At 41.4% G+C, this 20666-nt stretch overlaps 1 protein-coding gene across 1 annotated transcript in view; it reads right to left on the minus strand.

The window, feature by feature from the left end:
• LOC129710466 (peripheral-type benzodiazepine receptor-associated protein 1-like) overlaps nucleotides 1-20666 on the minus strand; it is a 134259-nt gene that overhangs the window by 6561 nt on the left and 107032 nt on the right. Inside the window, exons 24-30 of the mRNA XM_055657421.1 lie at nucleotides 19872-20068; nucleotides 14909-15077; nucleotides 11136-11204; nucleotides 10911-10946; nucleotides 7359-7462; nucleotides 4100-4171; nucleotides 846-980 (exon numbers count right to left, since the gene is read on the minus strand). Of these exons, the coding sequence (XP_055513396.1) occupies nucleotides 846-980; nucleotides 4100-4171; nucleotides 7359-7462; nucleotides 10911-10946; nucleotides 11136-11204; nucleotides 14909-15077; nucleotides 19872-20068 (782 nt within the window). The remainder of the gene's footprint in view (nucleotides 1-845; nucleotides 981-4099; nucleotides 4172-7358; nucleotides 7463-10910; nucleotides 10947-11135; nucleotides 11205-14908; nucleotides 15078-19871; nucleotides 20069-20666) is intronic.

Here is a 20666-nt window from a genome sequence, read left to right on the forward strand (position 1 = left end):
ATATTTACAATCCAGGGTTATTTAAACGACAATTAAAAGGGAAAAGTATAATGTTATATATCTGTTACGTAATAAAATGGAGCACGATAAAAGTTTCCAAATGCAACGCATTTGTCGGCAACACTGTTGGAATAAAATTATATGCGACTTAAAGGCCTAGGAACAACCATGATAATAAATGAACAGTAACTCACCTTTAGAATCACATGAGAGAGGAAAAAAAGCTTTCAAAGAATTTGTCACTCACAAAAGAGATCGAAAGGCAATTATTGATATAAGGAAAATATACATCAAAATATTTCACAAGGAAAATTTTAGATTATATATAAAAATTGAAGATTAGATTACAAACTTTAGGTAATTGAGCCACTTAAATTATATTCACACCCTACAAATAGCAGAACGAATAATCAAAATACAAGTATAACCAGAATAATGTCTTCTTTAAGGAAACACAAAGTTTGCCAGACACGCCGAGTTACTCCAGCACTTTGTTTTGATTCCAGCATCTTCATTTCCTTGTCTCTCCCTTCAATTATCAGTTGGCCACACTCACCCTTCTCTTTCACTTTTGCCTTCTCTCGCTTCATATAACTTAATTTCAAACAATTCCCATGACCTTCTTTAGTTCTCTCCGACTGTTCCTTCTCTCATCATTCAATATTTCCCTTCTTTCGCTCTTTTATCATTATTTGACTACTTTTATGTCATTAATCCTGTCTTACCTCAAAAGTGCCCTTGTCTTGACTTCTTGCACAATTTCTACAAGTTTGGCATAAGCATTGGATGCATATTCCAGAATTTCACAACAGGAGAATACACAACAGAGGATCTCTTTGTCTCACCTGTTTTTCCTTCTGAACTGCATTTTGAGGAAGCCTTAGCTGGGCATTCCCCATAGTTGTGTCCACTGTCTCCTCTGCACTGATCAGCTCCAGGAAGTTGGATGGTGCTAGTCCATATACTCCATTCAGGTCACCCTGACATGCAAAAAACAGAACTTATCACCTATAGCTCTGCCAAATAAATCATCGTCTGACTGAATAGTGAAAAAAATTAAATAAAATTTGCAATAAGTGCAAATTAAGGATTACAACAAAAGGAAAAACAATGTTGTAAAATCTGCTTTGTCCAAACTGTCATCAAGACGTAATTCTATTTATATTTTTTGTTATTCCCTCATTTTTCTAATATTGGAGTTTTGGAAGAAGTTGTTTTTAGTTCAATTACTTTATTGATGGCTTAATACATTGAAACATAAGAAGGGTTTTGACCCGAAACATCATTCCTTTTCTCAAGAGATGCTGTCTGACCGGCTGAGTTACTCCAACTTTTTGTGTTTATCTTAGGTTTAAACCAGCATCTGCTGTTCTTTCCTACACTAGTAGTTCCAGTAATTTGGGATAAATTAAAATAAATAGACAAATCAATTTGTCTCTATGTGGCTAGTGAGACTCTGTGGTTTATAATCAACTGATGAAAGAGGCCAAAACCCCTTCTCTGAAATTTCAAGCTGGGCCTGTACTTTAGACTATTTTACTTCAACCATGGATCAGGACCCGAATTTGCAAAAAATCGTCCTTATTGATTAGACCAGAGGCACATTGTATTTAGACTCCGTTACTTCTTGTTCATGCATCACTGCTTTCTCGAGGTTAATACTGTATCCTGAGCTACAAAGTGTGAAAGCATTTATTTTAAAAGTGGGATTGGCTCAATAGATCATCTGCTAAAAACTGCAAGTGTTACTGATTTTGCCAGAAATTCATTAATGTGAGAGTGGTTGAGGAAAAGAACATATGATGATGAAATTGACCCACAGACAGATCTTGGGCAGAATAATGGGTACTTTCCCTAATGAAAAGAAGGTTTAGGATGACATAGGAGTTTGATGCTGTAGATATACAAAGGGCACTGGAACCTATGTGCTTATTTAAAAACATTTAATCATTTAAAAACATTTATTCATGAAAGTTATGGTGGTCCAAGTTCATGAACCTGGCAGGCCCTCTATTGAACATATTCCCACTGTGCTACTTGATGAGGGAATTCCATGATTTTGACCTTATGAAGATATCATTTCAGAAGTGATCCGAGGGAAATTTGCAGATATTGGTTTCCATATGCCAAATGTCAAGTTCTACTGGTGCTGGGATTAAATATTGATTCAGATGGATGGATATTAATCAAGTAGGCTGCTTCATTCTCACTGGCATCAGATACCTCATTAAAATTTATGGAATAATGAAAGGCATTGATAGAGTGGACGTGGAAAGTCCAGGTGAGAAAGTCCAGGACCAGAGGTCATAGGCTCAGAATTAAACGGCGCTTTTTTAGAAAGGAGGTGAGGAGGAACTTCTTTAGTCAGAGGGCTGTGGAGGCCAAGTCAGTGGATATTTAAGGCAGAGAGACAAATTCTTGATTAGAACAGGGTGTCGAGGGTTATGGGGAGAAGGCAGGAAAATGGGATTAGGAGGCAGAGATCAGCTATGATTGAATGGTGGAGTCTGATGGGCCAAATGGCCTAATTCTACTCCTATAACATTAACTGATGATACATTCACCCAGGAAATATAGTCTGTGCTTTATGAATGCTAGAAAAGATGTGAGGTTTAATCAAAGTAGTTATTGGTCAGCCTCTTGACCTATTGTTGAAATATTTGTGAGTTGTACATTGGTTGATATTATTCTTCATGCATGGATTAAAAAGTGATCGACAGACAAGAAAGATAGAATGGGAATAAGAGATTGGAACAATTGGCCTTATTCACTAGAATTTAGACGATTGAGAGTGGACCTGCTTGAAACTTATAAATTCCTGACTGGTGCAGACAAACTAGATCAGGAAGGATGTTCCTGATGGTGAGGAAGCAAGAACTCAGCGTCACTGCTAAGAGGTACATTTAGAACTAAAATTAGGGGAAATCTCTTCAACCAGAGAGTGATAAACCCGTAGCATTCCCGACCACAGAAGGAAGTTGATGTCAAATTTATTAAATACAGTCAAGAAGGAGTAGGATATATTTTTAATGGCTGAAAAGAAAGCAGGATCATAGTTACTGTGTTTGGATGATCAACCATAATCAAACTGAATGGCAATGCAAGATCGAAGGGCCAAATGGCCTGCACTTACCCCAATATTCTACTTTTCTATGTTTCTGTGCAAAGTCCTTCTGGAGAATTGTGAGAAAATTAAGTTCATGATTTCCCAGGAGACACCATTGTTGTCTTTCTATGGATAACTATGTCTTCCCAGCATATCAATGAATTGAAAGGATAATCGCCTTACATCTTTCATCCTTTGAGCCACCATCCCTCCACCTAATCTGCAATGCACTGATCCCTAACCCTCTCCTCTCCGTCTGCCACAAATCCAGAATTCCCCAAAGATCTTGATCAACAACCCCGCCCCCTCCCCCCACCTCTGCTCTCACCCACCCCTTATTCCTGAGGCTGATCCTCAACATGATTCCCATTCACCATTTGTCCCAACCCACCAAGCCCACTCTCTCAATCTTGAAAAGGTCTATTCTGCCACTCCATTTGATGCACATCTCTTGTTCCCAATCCCTCCCACCCTATTTAATAATTCCTCCTTCTCTGCCTTGGCATAGTTCCCAATCTCTCCCTCTCTGCACATCGCCCTCATCCTCTGACCCCTCCCCTGATCCCCCATCCAAGGTGCAGACTACATATTTTCCATCACTCTATGTCTCTTCTTCCTTCTACAACTAATTTCCGTGTTCCTCCTATCTTTCCCTACAAACCAGAGTACAGGCCTCAAATTCTCTCTCCCCTGTCCGATCACAACAGGCTTTGATGACTTGTATTATCATGGCCCTAGTCACACTAACATAGGGTCCTGAAAAACCTCTCCCTTTCCCAACACAAATCTCTGATACTTCTCTCATCACATCACAAGACTCCAAAGCCACTCCACCCTTACTTATGGCCCTTCGTCCGGCCAAAGCATGGCTTTGTTACAGATTAGCAGGTAGTACGTTATAAATTCTGAAGTGAATGTTTACATTCCACTTAAGCACCTCCACTATATTTTTACTAGAATGTTTTGATCATAGATACACTTCCGGAAACTCACATAATAGAAACCGTCCTCATCCATGTCCCCGTAAACAGCAATGATATCACCAGCACTGAAAGTCAGCTCAGCCTGTTAAAGAAGGAAAGCAAGGATTAAATCGAGCAATTCTAATTTCAATTCTAGCTTTGGGTAAAGCACTCTCAGCCTTTTCAACATCTTTGGCCTATTTTGGATGAGAATAGATTAAATTTGTCAATGTTCACAATATTGATGGTATGTATTTAGTACAACATGCTAAATACCATTCAGGCCATATAATTGAGTAAAAGAGGCTGGAAGCCATTTGATTAACCAATCTTCAGAGTTATAAGAAAAAAGAAGGGTTTGCAAGCAAGTCTGGAAAGTTGTATGCAATTGTTATTGGTCCAATTTTAAAGTTCAAGGTGGAGACTAATAATTATGTTAAGAATTTATAGTGTTCTTGGAATTACTCCTGGCAACTTGGTGCCAGCAATTGATCTGGGGCGATAAGTGCTTTTCATAAGTTTACATAGAAACATAGAAAATAGGTGCAGGAGTAGGCCATTCGGCCCGTCGAGCCTGCACCGCCATTCAATATGATCATGGCTGATCATCCAACTCAGTATCCTGTACCTGCCTTCTCTCCATATCCCCTGATCCCTTTAGCCACAAGGGCCACATCGAACTCCCTCTTAAATATAGCCAATGAACTGGCCTCAACTACATTATGTGGCAGAGAATTCCAGAGATTCACCTCTCTCTGTGTGAAAAATGTTTTTCGCATCTCGGTCCTAAAAGATTTCCCCCTTATCCTTAAACTGTGACCCCTTGTTCTGGACTTCCCCAACATCGGGAACAATCTTCCTGCATCTAGCCTGTCCAACCACTTGGTTTAGTTTAGTTTAGTTTAGAAAAAAAAAAAAAGTTTAGAGATACAGCATAAACCATGCACACCTTTGGAATGTGGGAGGAAACGGGAACGCCGGGAAACAGGGAGAACATGCAAAGTCCTCACAGACAGCACTTGACGTCGGGATGTCATCCGTGTCTCTGTGAAGCAGCAGCTCTACTGGCAGTCCTGCCCCTTGGAGCTAGCAATTGATCAGGAGGGAAAATTAGTATTTCATGACACCATGATTTGGTTGATATTAGTTGCAACATAGTGGCATAGCAGTAGAGCTATTGCCTTACAGAGCCAGAGACCCAGGATTGATTCTGACTATGGGTGTTTGTCTATACGGAGTTTGTATGTTATCCCCGTGACCTACGTAGGTTTTCTCCCAGACCTCCTCCCACACTCCAAAGATGTACAGGTTTGCAAGTTAGTTGATTTGGTATAATTGTAAATTGTCCCTAGTGTGTGTAGGATAGTGTAAGTGTGCGGGAATCGTTGCTGGCAGTGCGGACCATGTGGGCCAGTTTCCCGCGCTGTATCTCTAAAAAATAATGGCACGTCAAACAGCTGGAGAAAATCCATTTAAAACGGTTCCGAAATCTGGGACAGGAATGGTATAGCAGTAAAGGGACTACAAACAGGAAAGGATCACTGGTAAATGTGGGATTGAAATGGATTCATCTGAAGGTAGCTTTTCAGATGAGGTCAGTGAGGGCAGAATGAAAAATAGTGCGGAAATGGGAGTTGAATTGCTTCAGGAAAACCCAGAGACAACTGAGATGCCAGGTTTTCTAACTGAACTCAATTCTACTGATTAATTTTGGGTTAGAGGTTTTTCAGTGCCCTCCATAATGTTTATTTATTTATTTATTTGCCTCTAGACTCCACAATTTGAGATTTGTAATAGAAAAAAATCATATGTGGTTAAAGCGCACATTGTCAAATTTTAATAAAGACTATTTTTATACATTTTGGTTTCATGAATGATGGGTCTTTGTCCCAAATATTATAGAGGGCACTGTACATGGCTCTGGTGCACAAAATGCTATTTATTTACATGCATGATCGGTTTTGAGTAATATTTTCTGACTTAGTACAATTGAGTTCAGTAAGAAGATCAAACCTCTCAATTGGCTTGGATTTTTCCCCAAACAAATCCCATTTCATCACCATCTCTTACCAACAAAATCTACTTGAAAAACTACCTGTCATCCACAAATGAAAATAGGTGCTCAGTATGCATAATAAATACAGAGGAAGGTCAACATTAAGACATAAGGTTACCTCTGTGGTACAGTCAACAGGATAAATAAATTAAACATTTCATCAGTAATGGAAGAAAGGACAATCTACTCATTTAAGTTGGCGTGCTTCAGTGAAGTTCGATGTGGGAGTAACCAGTAGGAACATTGTACCCAGTTCACTGATGCAGTGTAGGAGTTGGATTAATTACATAGTCAGCAAGTGCTGCTGAAATTCGCTCTAATCCTCAGGCCACATAATACATGTGTCTTCTAGTATCACCAGAAACATTGTACCTTACCCTTAAATATTCATTTTTATGGGCCTGTTAATTACCTTGCCCCTTATGGGAGAGTTAAACATTCAAGGGAGAGGGAATGAACTGAAGACCGATCACCGCATGTACCCCAGCACATATTTGCAAATAAGGTTATCCATGAGATACAAGAACATGTGCTCCCTTTCTGTAGCAAATGTTGGGGGAAGGAGCTTGCAGACAGCGAAAAATACACGTATTTCCTGTGTGTGTGTGTTTTGCTGACAATTAGAAGGTTCTGTGAAAAGACTGTGCAGGATGATTCTCAATACTGCTTGTTTACTAAAAGTAAATTAAATCTCTTTCATTCGTCTTTGTGCTTTTGAGTAATTTAAATGACATTTTGGTTCAGAAGAGTCCCATTACTCAAATTAATGGGGATACAATGCAGACAATAGTATTATGTTTTTTTATAATGGCGTGAACATATTTGAGATGCATCATCGCTCAAATTCCGTAGTGTTTTGTAACCAGGAATTGCAGGTGAGAATTAGGTCTCCCATGAAGACCCTACCCCTCCCACAAAAAAATCAGTTATTGTATTAAATCATATGAGCGATCCTCTATATGACCTTGCCACTAACATTCATGTCACTGTATTTCATACATGTTGTGTTTCAAGTATATATTAAATGCCATGGTGAACTTCCCAAAGGAAGAGCCTGAGTAATATTCCTATCTTCCATGTCCAGGAGCCAACTACTGTAAAGCTGCTCCTTCAGGGGTACGATTATGGACATAAGTAAAGAAGGCCATTGGTTTTCTGCCTGAGTTTAATACACTTAACCGGCTAAGTTCCCATCCCCTGACAAATGTACAACATGGGCTCAGATGTATATCACCTCAATATCCACATTAGGAGAGCTTTCCCTGGGATCGTAATCAAAAACAGCCATCATCCTTTTCATCGGTAAGTTCTGCAGTACGCCGCTAGGTCGATTCCATTCTGTAACAAAAAGTGAGTTTTGTGTTGAATATCATACACACAATCAGTCAAACAAGCCTTACAACCAAAGTTGATATGGAAAAGAAAATCAAACATTGGGAAAGAGATTTGTTTTAATTTCTATATTGAATACTAATATTGGGAGAATTCTTTATACCTCTGCACAAATATACATAACATATGGCATTTGTGGATTCACAATAAATTCTGGCATAGCTAACAACACCTGGATCATGTCATAAACGATAGGAGCAGAATTAGGCCATTTGGCCCATCACATCTACTCCGCCATTCAATCATGGCTGATCTATCTCTCTCCCCTAACCCCATTCCCCTGCCTTCTCCCCATAACCCCTGACACCCATACTAATCAATCTTAAAAATAATAAATATGAATGTTCAAGTGTGGTTCAAAATAGCTGTACAAGACATATTGTGTTCAATCTTGTTCTCCCTGTTATAGGAAAGAGTAGATTTATGAGGATCCAGAACTCAAAAGCATGAGGTGTAGGGAGAGGTTGGGCAGGCTAGGACTTTATTTATTGCTTAGCAATAGGCAGAGGGGTAAACAGACAGATGCTTTTTCCCCCATGGTGGGGGAATCAACGATTAGAGGGCAAAGGAGCCTATTTCCCTGCTCGATGACTCCAAAAAAGCTTGCCTCACAGGAACCATATAGGATGTCAGAATCATCTTTGATGAGCAAAACTGAATTCACTGAAATGACTTCAGAAAAATAAGTGGCTTATAAATGATTCAATGAACAAGTGTTTAAAATAGAATGATACAAACTGCTTGCATTAATGAGATGCCTAGTAACTTTTGGGTTTGACGATGAGGATAGAACTCACAGCACTGTGAAGACCCTTCTGTTTATTTATATTACATGAAAATTAAGTGTCATGTTCAAAAAACATCAGTCCAATTATTATACCGCATTAACATTCAAACATCCTGGCAGGATACATCATTTGCTTATTTTTTAATTTGATACTTGACAGGATCACTCTGGATAACTAAATTATGATTTAACTAAAGTTCTGGGCAGTCACTATCATAAAACAGCTACTCATATTAAAATCAGTTGTGTACATGTATTGGAATAACTGCAGTCTTTTTACTTATTATGTGGAGTTTCAATTATAGAGTTAAATAGCATGGAAACAGACTCATGAGCCTATGCCAACCAAGGAGCTAGTCCCATTTGTCTGTATTTGGCCCATAATCCATCTCAATCTTTCCTAACCGTGTTCTTGTCCAAATGTTTGTTAAATGTAACTATGTCTGCCTCTTCCATTTCCTTGCACCCATCATCTTCTGTGTGAAAATGTTGCCTCAGGTCCCCTCACCTTAAAATATATCTCTTGTTTTAGACTCCACTACCTTGGGTTAAAACTGCAGCCATCCACCTTAAACGAATAGCTCGGGAAAATATAGGTCCCCTTAAAAATCAGCAACAAGAGATGGGGGAAAGATTACATTTATATTTTCATCAACTTTTACAGAGAAGATCATGGAAGCTAAGGAATTGAGGCACAAGTTGTACTGTCAGGTCATATACTAATTATTAAAGAGAAGGTATTGGTGATTTTAAAGCGCATTTAGGTGGATAAATCCCCAGGGCCTGACCAAGTGCACCCTCAGATTGTGCGTGAAGCTAGGAGAGAAATTGCAGAAGTCCATGCATATTTGAACAATCTTTAACCGCAGGTGTAGTTCCAGAAAAATGGAGAGTGACTAATGTTGTATTGTTATTTAATAAAGGCAGGAAGGACAAGCCATGGAACTACATGGCTTCCGTGAGCCTGCCGTGATGGGAAAGTTGTTGGATGGGATTCCTAGGGACAGGATCTATCAGCATTTGGATAGGCATGGACTGATTGGGGATGGTCAACGTGGCTCTGTGATGGAAAACATTTTTTAAAGAGGGCACCAAGAGAATTGATGAGGGCAGGGAAGTGGACAATGCCTAGACAGTAAGACCTTTAACAAATACCTTCTTCAGACTGACGTCAGGGAGGGGGCGGGATGAAGATAGAATGGAGACAATAAGACTAGTGGGAGAACTGGGAAGGGGAAGGGGGTGGAGAGAGAAAGCAAGGGCTATCTGAAGTTAGAGAAGTCAATGTTCATACTGCTGTGGTGTAAACTACCCAAGCGAAATATGAGGTGCTGTTCCTCCAATTTGTGCTGGGGCTCACTCTGGCAATGGGGGAGGCCCAGGGCAGAAAGGTCAGATTGGGAATGGGAGGGGGAGTTAAAGTGCTGAGCCACCGGGAGATCAGCTAGGTCAAGAAGGACTGAGCGGAGGTGTTCAGCGAAACGATCGCCGAGCCTGCGCTTGCTCTCACCGATGTAGAGAAGTTGACACCTGGAACAGCGGATACAGTAGATGAGGTTGGAGGAGGTGCAAGTGAACCTCTGCCTCACCTGGAAAGACTGTCGGGGTCATTGGATGGAGTCAATGGGGGAGGTAAAGAGACAGGTGTTGCATCTCCTGCGGTTGCACGGGAAAGTACCTGGGGAGGGGGTGGTTTGGTCTCTGTGGAAAGCAGAAAGGGGTGGAGATGGGAAGATGTGGCCAGTATTGGAATCCAATTGGAGGTGACGAAATGGAGACGGTGAGATCTAGAAACGGTCGGGAGATGTCGGAGATGGTCCAAGTGAATTTGAGTGCAGGATGGAAATTAGTGGTGAAGTTGATGAAGTCAATGAGTTCTGCATGGGTGCAGGAGGTGGAACCAGATCACTGACGCTGTGAGGCAGCAACTCTAACGCTGCGCCACTATGTTGCCTCTCAAAATGTAGTTAATATTCTTTGTAAATGTACAGATGACATCCAAATTGGTGGTACAGTGCTTATGGCACTTTGCTGCATCAAACCAGGCAAGACTTGCACAGTAAATGGTAAAGCCCTGGAGAGCCTTCGTAGAACAGCACGATCTAGGAGTACAGGTGCTTGGTCCCTGAAAATTGCCTGAAAAATCATCCCTTACGTTTCAGAGAAAACAGTCCCAGCCTATTCTATCTTCCCTATTATATCAAGGTCTTCAATCATGGTAACATCTTTGCAATTTATTTTCTGCACCCTCTGGTGCCTTTGTTCTCTCTATTGAATCATGCTGTCCAGGACCCTGTCATTCACTGTGTATGTCCTGGTTTAAGTTCCCAACATGCATCCCATTGCACTTGTCTTGAGTTAAATTCTATTTCATTATCACTCCGTTGCTTGGCTCACTTTCCTTATTGACAAGAGATCCTGTTGCAGTCTAAGATGAACCTCTTCACTGTCCTCTATCCCACCAATTGTGGTGTCATCTGCAAAGTTACTAATGTTGCTTCCTACATTCTCATCCAAATAGTTAATAAGTATGACAAACAGTGGACTCTGCACTGATTCATTTGTTATCGATTGACAAAGTAGAACATGAGAGAAGATTTTACTGACCTCGCTGCCGAGCTTCCTTCCACGTGTTGGAATGCACTGAAAGAGCAGAAATAATTTAGTTGACCCTTTTCTTTCATGTAGTACACATGTACTATATACATTCACACACACTCAGTATTACATGTATTAGACAGCAAAAAGAAAGAAGCAATTACTGTACGACACCGACATAGCAAAAATTTAAATGGAAGAAGCAACAAAAGTTAAGCATGATGCGAGACAGACCTTTTTTGGATCGCCTTGGCTTCAAAGGAGGGGCAGAGCGGCGTGGCGGCTGAGAGAGCATGTGGCTGCCTTCATACAGCAAAGGGCGAGAGAAAAAAAAAAGAGGAAATAAAGCAGCACAAAGGAAGCTGAGACAGACAGAGCAAAATCATATCAGGTTAGTAAATCAGAGACCAGTGGGTCTGGCAAGCAGCACTGTCAGGTCTGGGCGATTCCCACAGGCTGAGGCAAGCCTAGCAGAGTGCAGATGGCGTGTATGAGCCCCACCATTGAGGCTTGTGGAGGCAAAGAGTAAAATGGAAACACAGTAACGTTTACAGGTTGGGCAACCACAGATTCCAGTGGCAGAGTTCCATTTCTGATGCCACTAGGTGAATAGCTGTACAAACAGCTCTGTGGTCATGCTTTTCATTCATGACGTGTCCCATTACTCCCTCTAGATCAAGGGTTCCCAACCCGGGGTAAATTTACCCCCGGAGGTAAATTTCACCAACCCAGGGGGTAAATTTGGTGATTCTGGATTTGTACATATTTTTTCGCATTGACTGACTGTGTTTGGTTCTGGTATACCGGTATCTGTTCATCCTTAGTTGTTCATAAATATGTGAAATAACATTGTTATTTGCTATTAAAGTTGCCAGGGACAAAAAAGGTTGGGAACCCCTGCTCTAGATCATCAGTCGGGCACCCACAGGCTTCAAAAAATTAAAAACAGGCTATTCTAAGTCTTTTCAAAAATAGAGCTATACTTTTCTTGGAATTGAAAGATGGATACGTGCTTACTAGTCATTAAATTTTTAGTAATGCATTCTTCCCATAATTCATTTTACTGCAGGTAGCTGCAGGTATTTATTTTACCTGCATCAATACCTGCAGCTAACCTCCTGCTCTGCTCTGATCCGTTTCATTGCCTTGACCTTAATCTGTTCCACCCCCCCCCCCCCCCCCCCCCGCCTCCATCTTCATTCTAGCACCTTCATCATTTCAACCCATCTTGCCACTGCATTGACTTGCACAGAATCTGCAGCACAGAAGGGCATTTGATCCAGTTTGTTAATGTCAGAGTTCATATTTCTCAACATGGTCTTCCCTTTTTAAGAGTCTCATTCAATCCTGCCTACCACTGGTCTACATTTACTTTTCCACTAAAATCTGGGTACTGCTAGAATGGCCGGCATTCACTTGCTCTCGTGAAGTTGATGGCGATCTGCTGACTTGACGATTGCAGTTGTTGAGGATAAGTCGACGGATCTATTACATAGGCCATTCCAGCATTTAGGTTCCATATTACGTACCAATTGTTTGTTGAAGGATGCTCAGCTGGGGTTTCACTGGCTTATGGCCGTATTCTTGGTTTCAACATGATTTTAAGTGTTGAATTCTAGAGGCAATAAGCGAGTGACTGCCCTTGACATCAAGTGAATATTTTAGCGTGACATCAAGAATTATCAATAACAGTGGGGTCAATGGGTATCAAAGGTAAAATACTCCACTGGTTGAAATTATAACTTGCATAAAAATGATGAGTCTGGTTGGTAGTTCATCATCTCATCTCCAGGACCACCACCTACTCAGGGCAATAAAAGCTGATTGAGAGAATTGTGGCAATAACGGACTATTTTTGTTTGTCCTAGAACATACCTGGGCAATGTCAACATTGATGGGTAGATGCCAGTGCTGTAGTTGAATTGGAATAGTTTGGGTGGATGCAGCTTGCCCTGGAGCCGAGTCTTCATCACGCCAGCTGAGATCAAGTTGGGTCCTTCAGCCTTTGCTGCATCTTGTGCCTCAGCCATTTTTTGATATCAAATGATATGGATGGCACTAACTTTTCAGGGTAAGGTTTTACAATTACAGAAGCATTTTCAATGGAGTCAGCAGCATGCTTTACATAAAACAAAGTGGTTTACAACCAGTTGTTTCAAAATTATTTTTAGTTAATGGAAATTGAAAATTAAATTGCAGGGATCCATGCAGGAAGCTATGGGTACTTCCGCCTAGAGCAGGGCGCCACGGAGGCACAGCGGTAGATTTTCTGCCTTACAGCGCCAGTAGATCTGGGTTCGATCCTGACTATGGGTGCTGTCTGTATGGAGTTTGTACGTTCACCCCCGTGACCATGCGGGTTTTTCTCCGAGATCTTCGGTTTCCTCCCACATTCCAAAGATCTACAGATTTGTAGGTTAATTGGCTTGTTCCTAGTAGTTGTAAGATAGTGTTACTATGCGGGGATCGCTGGTTGGGGCAGACTTGGTTGTCTGAAGGGCATTTTTCAGCACTGTATTTCTAAACTAAACTAAACGCTTCAGCCTTGTCTTTGGCACACTTTGTGCTTGAGTTAACCACAATTAACAATGAAGCTGTTCATGGATCTAAGTCCACTGCTAGTGGGCACTGGAAAGGGAAACGGACAATGAAGTTTAGCATCAATAGAGCCTGAAATACATGGGTGTAGCTCAAACGTATGCAAGCTAAATATAAGATCAGGTCACTCATAATTCAAAACAAGATATGATTCCCAATACAATGTGGACAAGGATATAGTCCATGTTCAAAACTACATTTTGTCCACTTTGTGTTTTATAACTTCAGAATAATGGTTTAAAACATGTCATAAATGCCAAGGAAACCATTGCTAACAAGCTGTCAAGCTGATTGCAACAGTTTGTAAGCTTTAAAACAAGATTCTGATGAAGGCTGAAAATAATGAGAGCATTACCAGCTGTGATCTGGAGCCCCATTGAAGACTGGCGCAATGCCACCTTATTTAGGGAACTCCAAACCAAGCAGTGGGTATGTGCTGGACACATGTGTAGATCTGATACTAATGTCTCATTTCATCAACAAAGATTACCATCTTCCAACTGGGTATCTATATTACTACAAGCAGCTACTGATTAAACAGGTCATGTATTAGAACTTGGTTATTATGGATAATAGTGTCTCTGACATTTGCATACTGGAGGAGCCATTAATTTTCCAGACAGCACAGATGCAAATAATTTGAATAAGCACAATTTTCAATTAGGGCACACCTGTTACTGATATGCCAGCAATTCAGAATTTATATATTTAGTTAGGTTTAGTTGAGAACTGCTAATATGCTTGAAGCTCATATTTCTTCCTGGATGACATCACAATACAGATATTCCTTGATTTATGATTTCTATTTATAACTGAGCTGAATATATATTTTTCAACTCTATTTTCCTCTCTTATGGATATCAAGCTAGTCTCCAAATACCCATAAAGCATTTTGCCTAGCTTTTACTATTAATGAATTTTTTTTTCATGAAATAGTTTCAAGAACATAAGCTTTTCATTGACCAAGGAATACCTGCTTACCTAATTCTCATTCTAAACCATGCCCAATTATGCTTCCACTCTCAAAACAATAAACATACATTCACTTTCAAAATACCCATTTGACAACATCTTCCGATTACATTAAACCCAGCTAAACCTCTTTCTCAATCTATACAATAATATCTATTGCGGCATTAATTAAAAAAAAACACTAATCTTGTGTAGAGTGCTAACCAAATTGTTGTATAAGAACATTATCGTATCATCCTCTGGGTGAAAAAAAAATCACCTTAGTCCGGAAAGACATTTGTTTTGAGACTATAACATACAATCACCCACTCAAGGAAAATATTATTCCGACCTCTACTCTCCCAGATTCTGTGGTTACACCAAATATTCCATCTGCGCTCTTTGAAACCCAAAGGTAATAAAATGAAGAAGCACCATTACTGCAATGCATGACTCACTCAGCTTCTCCATGGATGTACTGGGGGCCAGGTAACCCCGCAGTAACAGCTGCTCCATCACATCATCATCATCCACCTGGATTTCTGAGACCATGTTACATGGTACAAAGCCGGTCTGGCCATTTGCCTCTCCACGGTAAAACCCATCAGCATCCTTATCACCATATACCTGTAAAGAGATTATTCAGAATGGAGATCCATGTCTCAGTCTCACGTCAGGATTAACACACTATTGCTGCTCCTTTCCACCGTGGGGTCCCGAGTCTCCCCTCAGGATGCCATGATCCCATTTCGCATAATAGAGGAGAGATACTCAGACAGAATATTTCCACAATTATTCCTCATGTTTTTCAGTAGCAAAGATGCTCTCATAGAGTAGCAACTTTATCCCTTGTCTTTGCATCTATTTCATTTGTGAACTCTCCTTAGTACTGGTGCTTATAATCAAGAAGGGAAGGGCACTACACAGAAGGTTTTTCCACCAGGTGGCGCCGCGAGCTGGCAGCCTCGCCAGCAGCGTATTTATCCTTTCAACTTTTTTTGTGTTTTAATATGTCTAAATGTATGTCTAACTATGTTTAGTGTGGTGGATGGTGGGGGGGGGGGGGGGGGGGGGGGGGGGGGAAATAGGGGGAGATCATTTTTTTTAGTCACTTACCTCGATGGAGATGTGACTTTTCTCTTTGTCACATCTTCGCCCCGCTCGCAGCCTAACAACCGGTTTGGTGCGGCCTTTCTCGGAGACCGGCCCAGAGCTTCAGTAGCAGGCGCGCTGGACTTACCATCGCAGAGTGGGGCAATCCCTTGCCGGGGATCGCCAGAAGAAATGCTCTGACCGCCGGCCTACAGACTATAACATCGTGAAGCCGCAGTCTCCGGTAAGAATCTGGGCGATTTGGGAAATCCGAGTGTGTGTTCTGATCCGTCCCGACGTCGGAGTTTCGATCATCCCGACGAGAGGGCTTGTACATCGGGCCGTCCGTAGCGGCTACTACGGTGGGTTCATGGCCCCGACAACGGTGAAGAAAGGAGGAAGATTGATTGAACGTCATTGCCTTCCATCACAGGGGGCGCCGTCCAGTTGGGTATGGCTGCCCTGCCTGCAGCTGTTCATCCTTTCATTTCTTTTTTTAATTTTTATTACGTTAAAAAGTGTTTTTGGAGGTCTATTCTTTTTATGTGTGGGGGGTGGAGGGGGAACTGTATTTCTCAGACCCTACCTGGTCGGAGAGGCGGCTTTCCTCCGAGTAGCAACTTCCACTTGTCCTCGCGGCCTACCATCGGGGCCTGGAGCAGCGTTTCTGAGGGGACCGGCCAGAACCTTGGCTTCGGCGGCGGCGCAGCGCTGGAGTGCTATCGCCTAGCGGGCGATGCATTGCCCGGATCGCCATGCTGGAGCTCCGTATGCTGAGACCTGCGATGAAACATCGCGGAGCTGCAGGACTACGGTGCGGCCAGCCGCGAGGGGCGGCGCTGACTTTAACATCGGGAGCCTTGGATCTCTCGCCGGTTCGCCAGTGGTGGAGCTCCGTCCAGCGCGGTCTGTCGGCTTCGGAAGCCGCGGTCTCCGGTAAGGACGTGGCCGTTCCAGGCATCCCAAGCTGCTGAGAGAGTTCTCCCGACGCTGGAGCGCCATCACCCGGTGAGAAGGGCCTGAAACATCAGCCCCGTAGCGGCGACTGCGGAGGCCTCAATAGGCCCAACTATGGGTAGACAAGGGGATGGAGACTGGACTTTGGGCCTTCCCTCACAGTGGGAACCATTGTGGGGGGATGTTTTTATGTTTTATGGTAAATTCTCCTTAATGTGTTGTATTCTTATTAGTGTGCTGCAATGGCAACTTGAATTTCACTCACCAATTGGTGTATGTGACAATAAATGGACCTTTGAACCACAGTGAAGACTGTTGATTCCTCTGTGGTGGATGTTTATGTTAAATTCTATTGTGTATTGTGCTCTTTTTGATTGTATGGCTGCATGGTAACTCATGTCACTGTACCTGAATTGGTGCATGTGACAAATAAATGTGAACTTGAACTTGAAGAACTTAGTCAATGACCCAAGGATTACTTGATTTGTAGGCCAAATTCCAACACCTAACGATTTGGAAAGGATGAAGATTTCAAACTTTAGATAATGTTTTATGCTTTTCTCACAGGTAAATTCCCTAATGCAGTAATAGAAGTGGTTACTCTTTTACTCGCAATCACATGTTACACAGAGATAAAGTTATTTGCCAAACATTTTGAAACAAAGCCTAGAGCACACTAAAAATAAAGTAAATCATTTTTTGTTTAAGTTTTTAAAACAAGTTTTCTTTTAAATGGTTTCAAAAGGTGAATCGGTTGCTTAAACCTCAAGGTGACAAGGACATGGATGAGAAAATTAGAGATCTTTATCCATAATCTTCCAAAGTTCTCTTGATTCATGAAATGTCCTTTGCAATACAATTTTTTTTCTGTAACTCCATTGTTTAAGAAAGCTGAAACTGTACATTATACGTTTTTTTATATACTTTTGTAATTGGTGTCTGGAATTTTTAATTATAAACTGAACGACTCAGCACATAAAAGATACAAGTGCTGGTTATGAGAATCAACATAGATTCATCATCAATAGATCACTTTGTTTGGGCCAAAGACCCATCATTTATTTATTTGCCTCTGTATCATTTGCGTGGCATGAATGCTTGAAGTCTGTGATTCATGGACATCACCAGTTGCTGGATGTCTTCTCTGGTGATGCTCTGCCAGACAGCCATCTTTAGCTTATGCTTGTTTTGGGGGCTAGTCCCCTTCAGTTTTCTCTTCAGCATATAAAAGGCATGCTCAATTGGGTTCAGATCGGGTGATTGATTTTGCCACTCAAGAATTTATCATTTTTTAGCTTTGATAAACTCCTTTGTTGCTTTAGCAGTATGTTTGGGATCATTGTCTTGCTGTAGAATGAACCGCCCGCCAATGAGTTTGGAAGAATTTCTTTGAACTTGAGCAGATAGGATGTGTCAATACACTTCAGAATTCATCACACTACTACCATCAGCAGTTGCATCATCAATGAAGATAAGTGAGCCAGTACATTCAGCAGTCATACATGCCCAGGCTATAACACCCCCAGCACTATGTTTCACAGATGAGGTTGTATGCTTTGGGTCTTGGGCAGTTCCTTCTCGCCTCCATACTTTGCTCTTGCCATCACTCTGACATGTTAATCTTCGTCTCATCTGTCCACAAGACGTTTTTCCAGAACTGTGATTGCTCTTTTAAGTACTTCTTGGCAAACTGTAACCAGGATATCCTAATTTTGCAGCTAACCAGTGGTTTGCATCTTGCAGTGTATCCTCTGTATTTCTGTTCATGAAGTGGTCACTGGTCATTGACAAATCCACACCCGACTCCTGAAGAGTGTTTCTGATCTGTCGGATAGGTGTTTGGGCATTTTTCTTATTATAGAGAGAATTCTTCTATCATCAGCCGTGGAGGTCTTCCTTGGCCTGCCAGTCCCTTTGAGATTAGTAAGCTCAACAGTGCTCTCTTTCTTCTTAATGATGTTCCAAACTAGTTGACTTTGGTAAGCTTAAAGTTTGGCAGATGTCTCTAACAGTTTTATTCTTGTTTCTCAGTCTCATAATGGCTTCTTTGACTTTCATTGGTACAACTTTGGTACTCGTGTTGATAAACAGCAACAAAACATTCCAAAGGTGATGGAAAGACTGCAGGAAAGACTAGGTGCTGAGCGCTCTCTTCTATCTGTATTAAGGAGGCCATTAAACACACCTGAGCAATTACCAACACCTGTGAAGCCATGTGACCCAAACATTATGGCTCTGAAATGGGGGGGCTAGTATGTATAAACACTGCTGTAATTTCCACATGGTGAAACCAAAATGTATAAAAATGGCCTTTAATAAAATCTGACAATGTGCACATTAACCACACGTGCTTTTTTCTATTAGAAATCTCAAATTGTGGAGTACAGAGGCAAATAAATAAATGATGGGTCTTTGTACCTAACATTATGGAGAGCATTGTAACTTGCAAGGATCTGTGCTGGAATGTCAGATATTTATTCACAGTGTAATCAATGCAACAGGAAATTAAAATCAAAATAACCGCAGATGTTGGCAATCTAAAGTGAAAACAGACAATGCCAGGAATAGTTAACACGTCAGGCTGCATCTGTAGGATGAGAAGCAGATGAATGTTTCAGGTTGAAAAGCCTTTCTCACAATTGGGAAGAAGGGTCGACCGGAAACGTCACCTATTCTTTCTCTCCAGAGATGTTGCCCGTCCCACTGAGTTACTCCAGCATTTGTGTCTATAGTAGCGGAAAGAAGTTCATTAACCTGCAATATTTATTTCCACAATTTAAACAGAAGATTCCTTTAGAAATCTGCGGCATGGTGGCACAGCGGTCGAGTTGCTGCCTCAAGGCGCTTACAGCGCCAGGGACCAGTATACAGTCCTGACTTGGGGTGCTCTCTGTATAGTGTTTGTACGTTCTCCCCGTGTCTGCGTGGGTTTACTCCAAGATCTTCGGTTTCCTCCCACACTCCAAAGACTTACAGGCTTGTAAGTTAATTGGTTTGGTATAAATGTAAAAATTGTCCCTAGGATATTATTAATGTGCGGGGATCGCTGGTCAATAAGGATTCTGTGGGTCGAAGGGCCTGTTTCTGTGCTGCATCACTCTAACTAAATGATTACATTTTTAACCCCCCTCGTTTGAAACTGAGTTGCCTGTAAAGGCAAATGACCATTAATTCTAATCATCACAATTGACTGACATAGAGATAAATAACTGCAGTAGTTAGCTTATGGTTGATAATCAAAAGTGACTACTAACCCCTCCAGAGTTTGTTAAAAGCCGTAATATTATAATCCCATTTCTCAGTTTTGTTTCTTTCTCTGTTCCTCGGGAAGAAAGCAAGATTAGAAATGATGATTGGATGCCATGTACTCACCTTTAAGATCTGGCCTTCTTTAAAAGCCAACTCCTCCTCTGCAGCATCCGGGTTCGGTGACATCGTTGCAGGATCATAATCAAACAAAGCCACAAAGATGCGAACAAGTACACCATCCACCATTCCCTTTGGCTCTATCTCCTTGAATCCATCTAGGATTGAACCCTCTTCACTTCTGGAAGCCTCTGCACGTAAAGCTGAAATCAAAGGATTGAAAATGAGGAGCTGACTGACCTTATCAAGATGACTTTAGTCTAATCACATATTATCTAATTTCTCTGCAGAAATCAAACATGTCAGAGAGTATCACACAGCAGACAGCCATGCTACTGGCTCTAATGCCAATACTTGTTCAACATCTTATTACTATTCCCTGCCCTAAATGAAGTGCACCAGCTGCGGTGGTGTGGGTTGTGTTAATCAGCATCTGCAGTTCCTTGTTTCTGCTCTATCTGTGATACTTGTTTCAAATAACGTTCTTGCATGATCCATCACGGTTCTGCGTGATATATAAGGATGCACCTTGGCATCTGAGCAAGGTAATTTTGACAACACTTTTCTCCTTTGTGCTCCCCATCACATGAACAGTAAATGGCATTAGAAGACCACCAATGTTACATAGCATGACATCCTGGTTTGGTTGTATGTTGCAATGTCAATATCTGATAATTCTCTATCCATTACAGGAATGTCTGTGATGCACGCTCAAAAAAGATATCCCAAGGGAAACTAAGAAGGGGCAGTAGAAGTAGCCTTACCAGTGCTGCCAATATCTGGAAGCAAATTAAAATAATG

The sequence above is a fragment of the Leucoraja erinacea genome, chromosome 28 (assembly GCF_028641065.1).
Source record: "Leucoraja erinacea ecotype New England chromosome 28, Leri_hhj_1, whole genome shotgun sequence".
Taxonomy (NCBI): Eukaryota; Metazoa; Chordata; class Chondrichthyes; order Rajiformes; family Rajidae; genus Leucoraja; species Leucoraja erinaceus.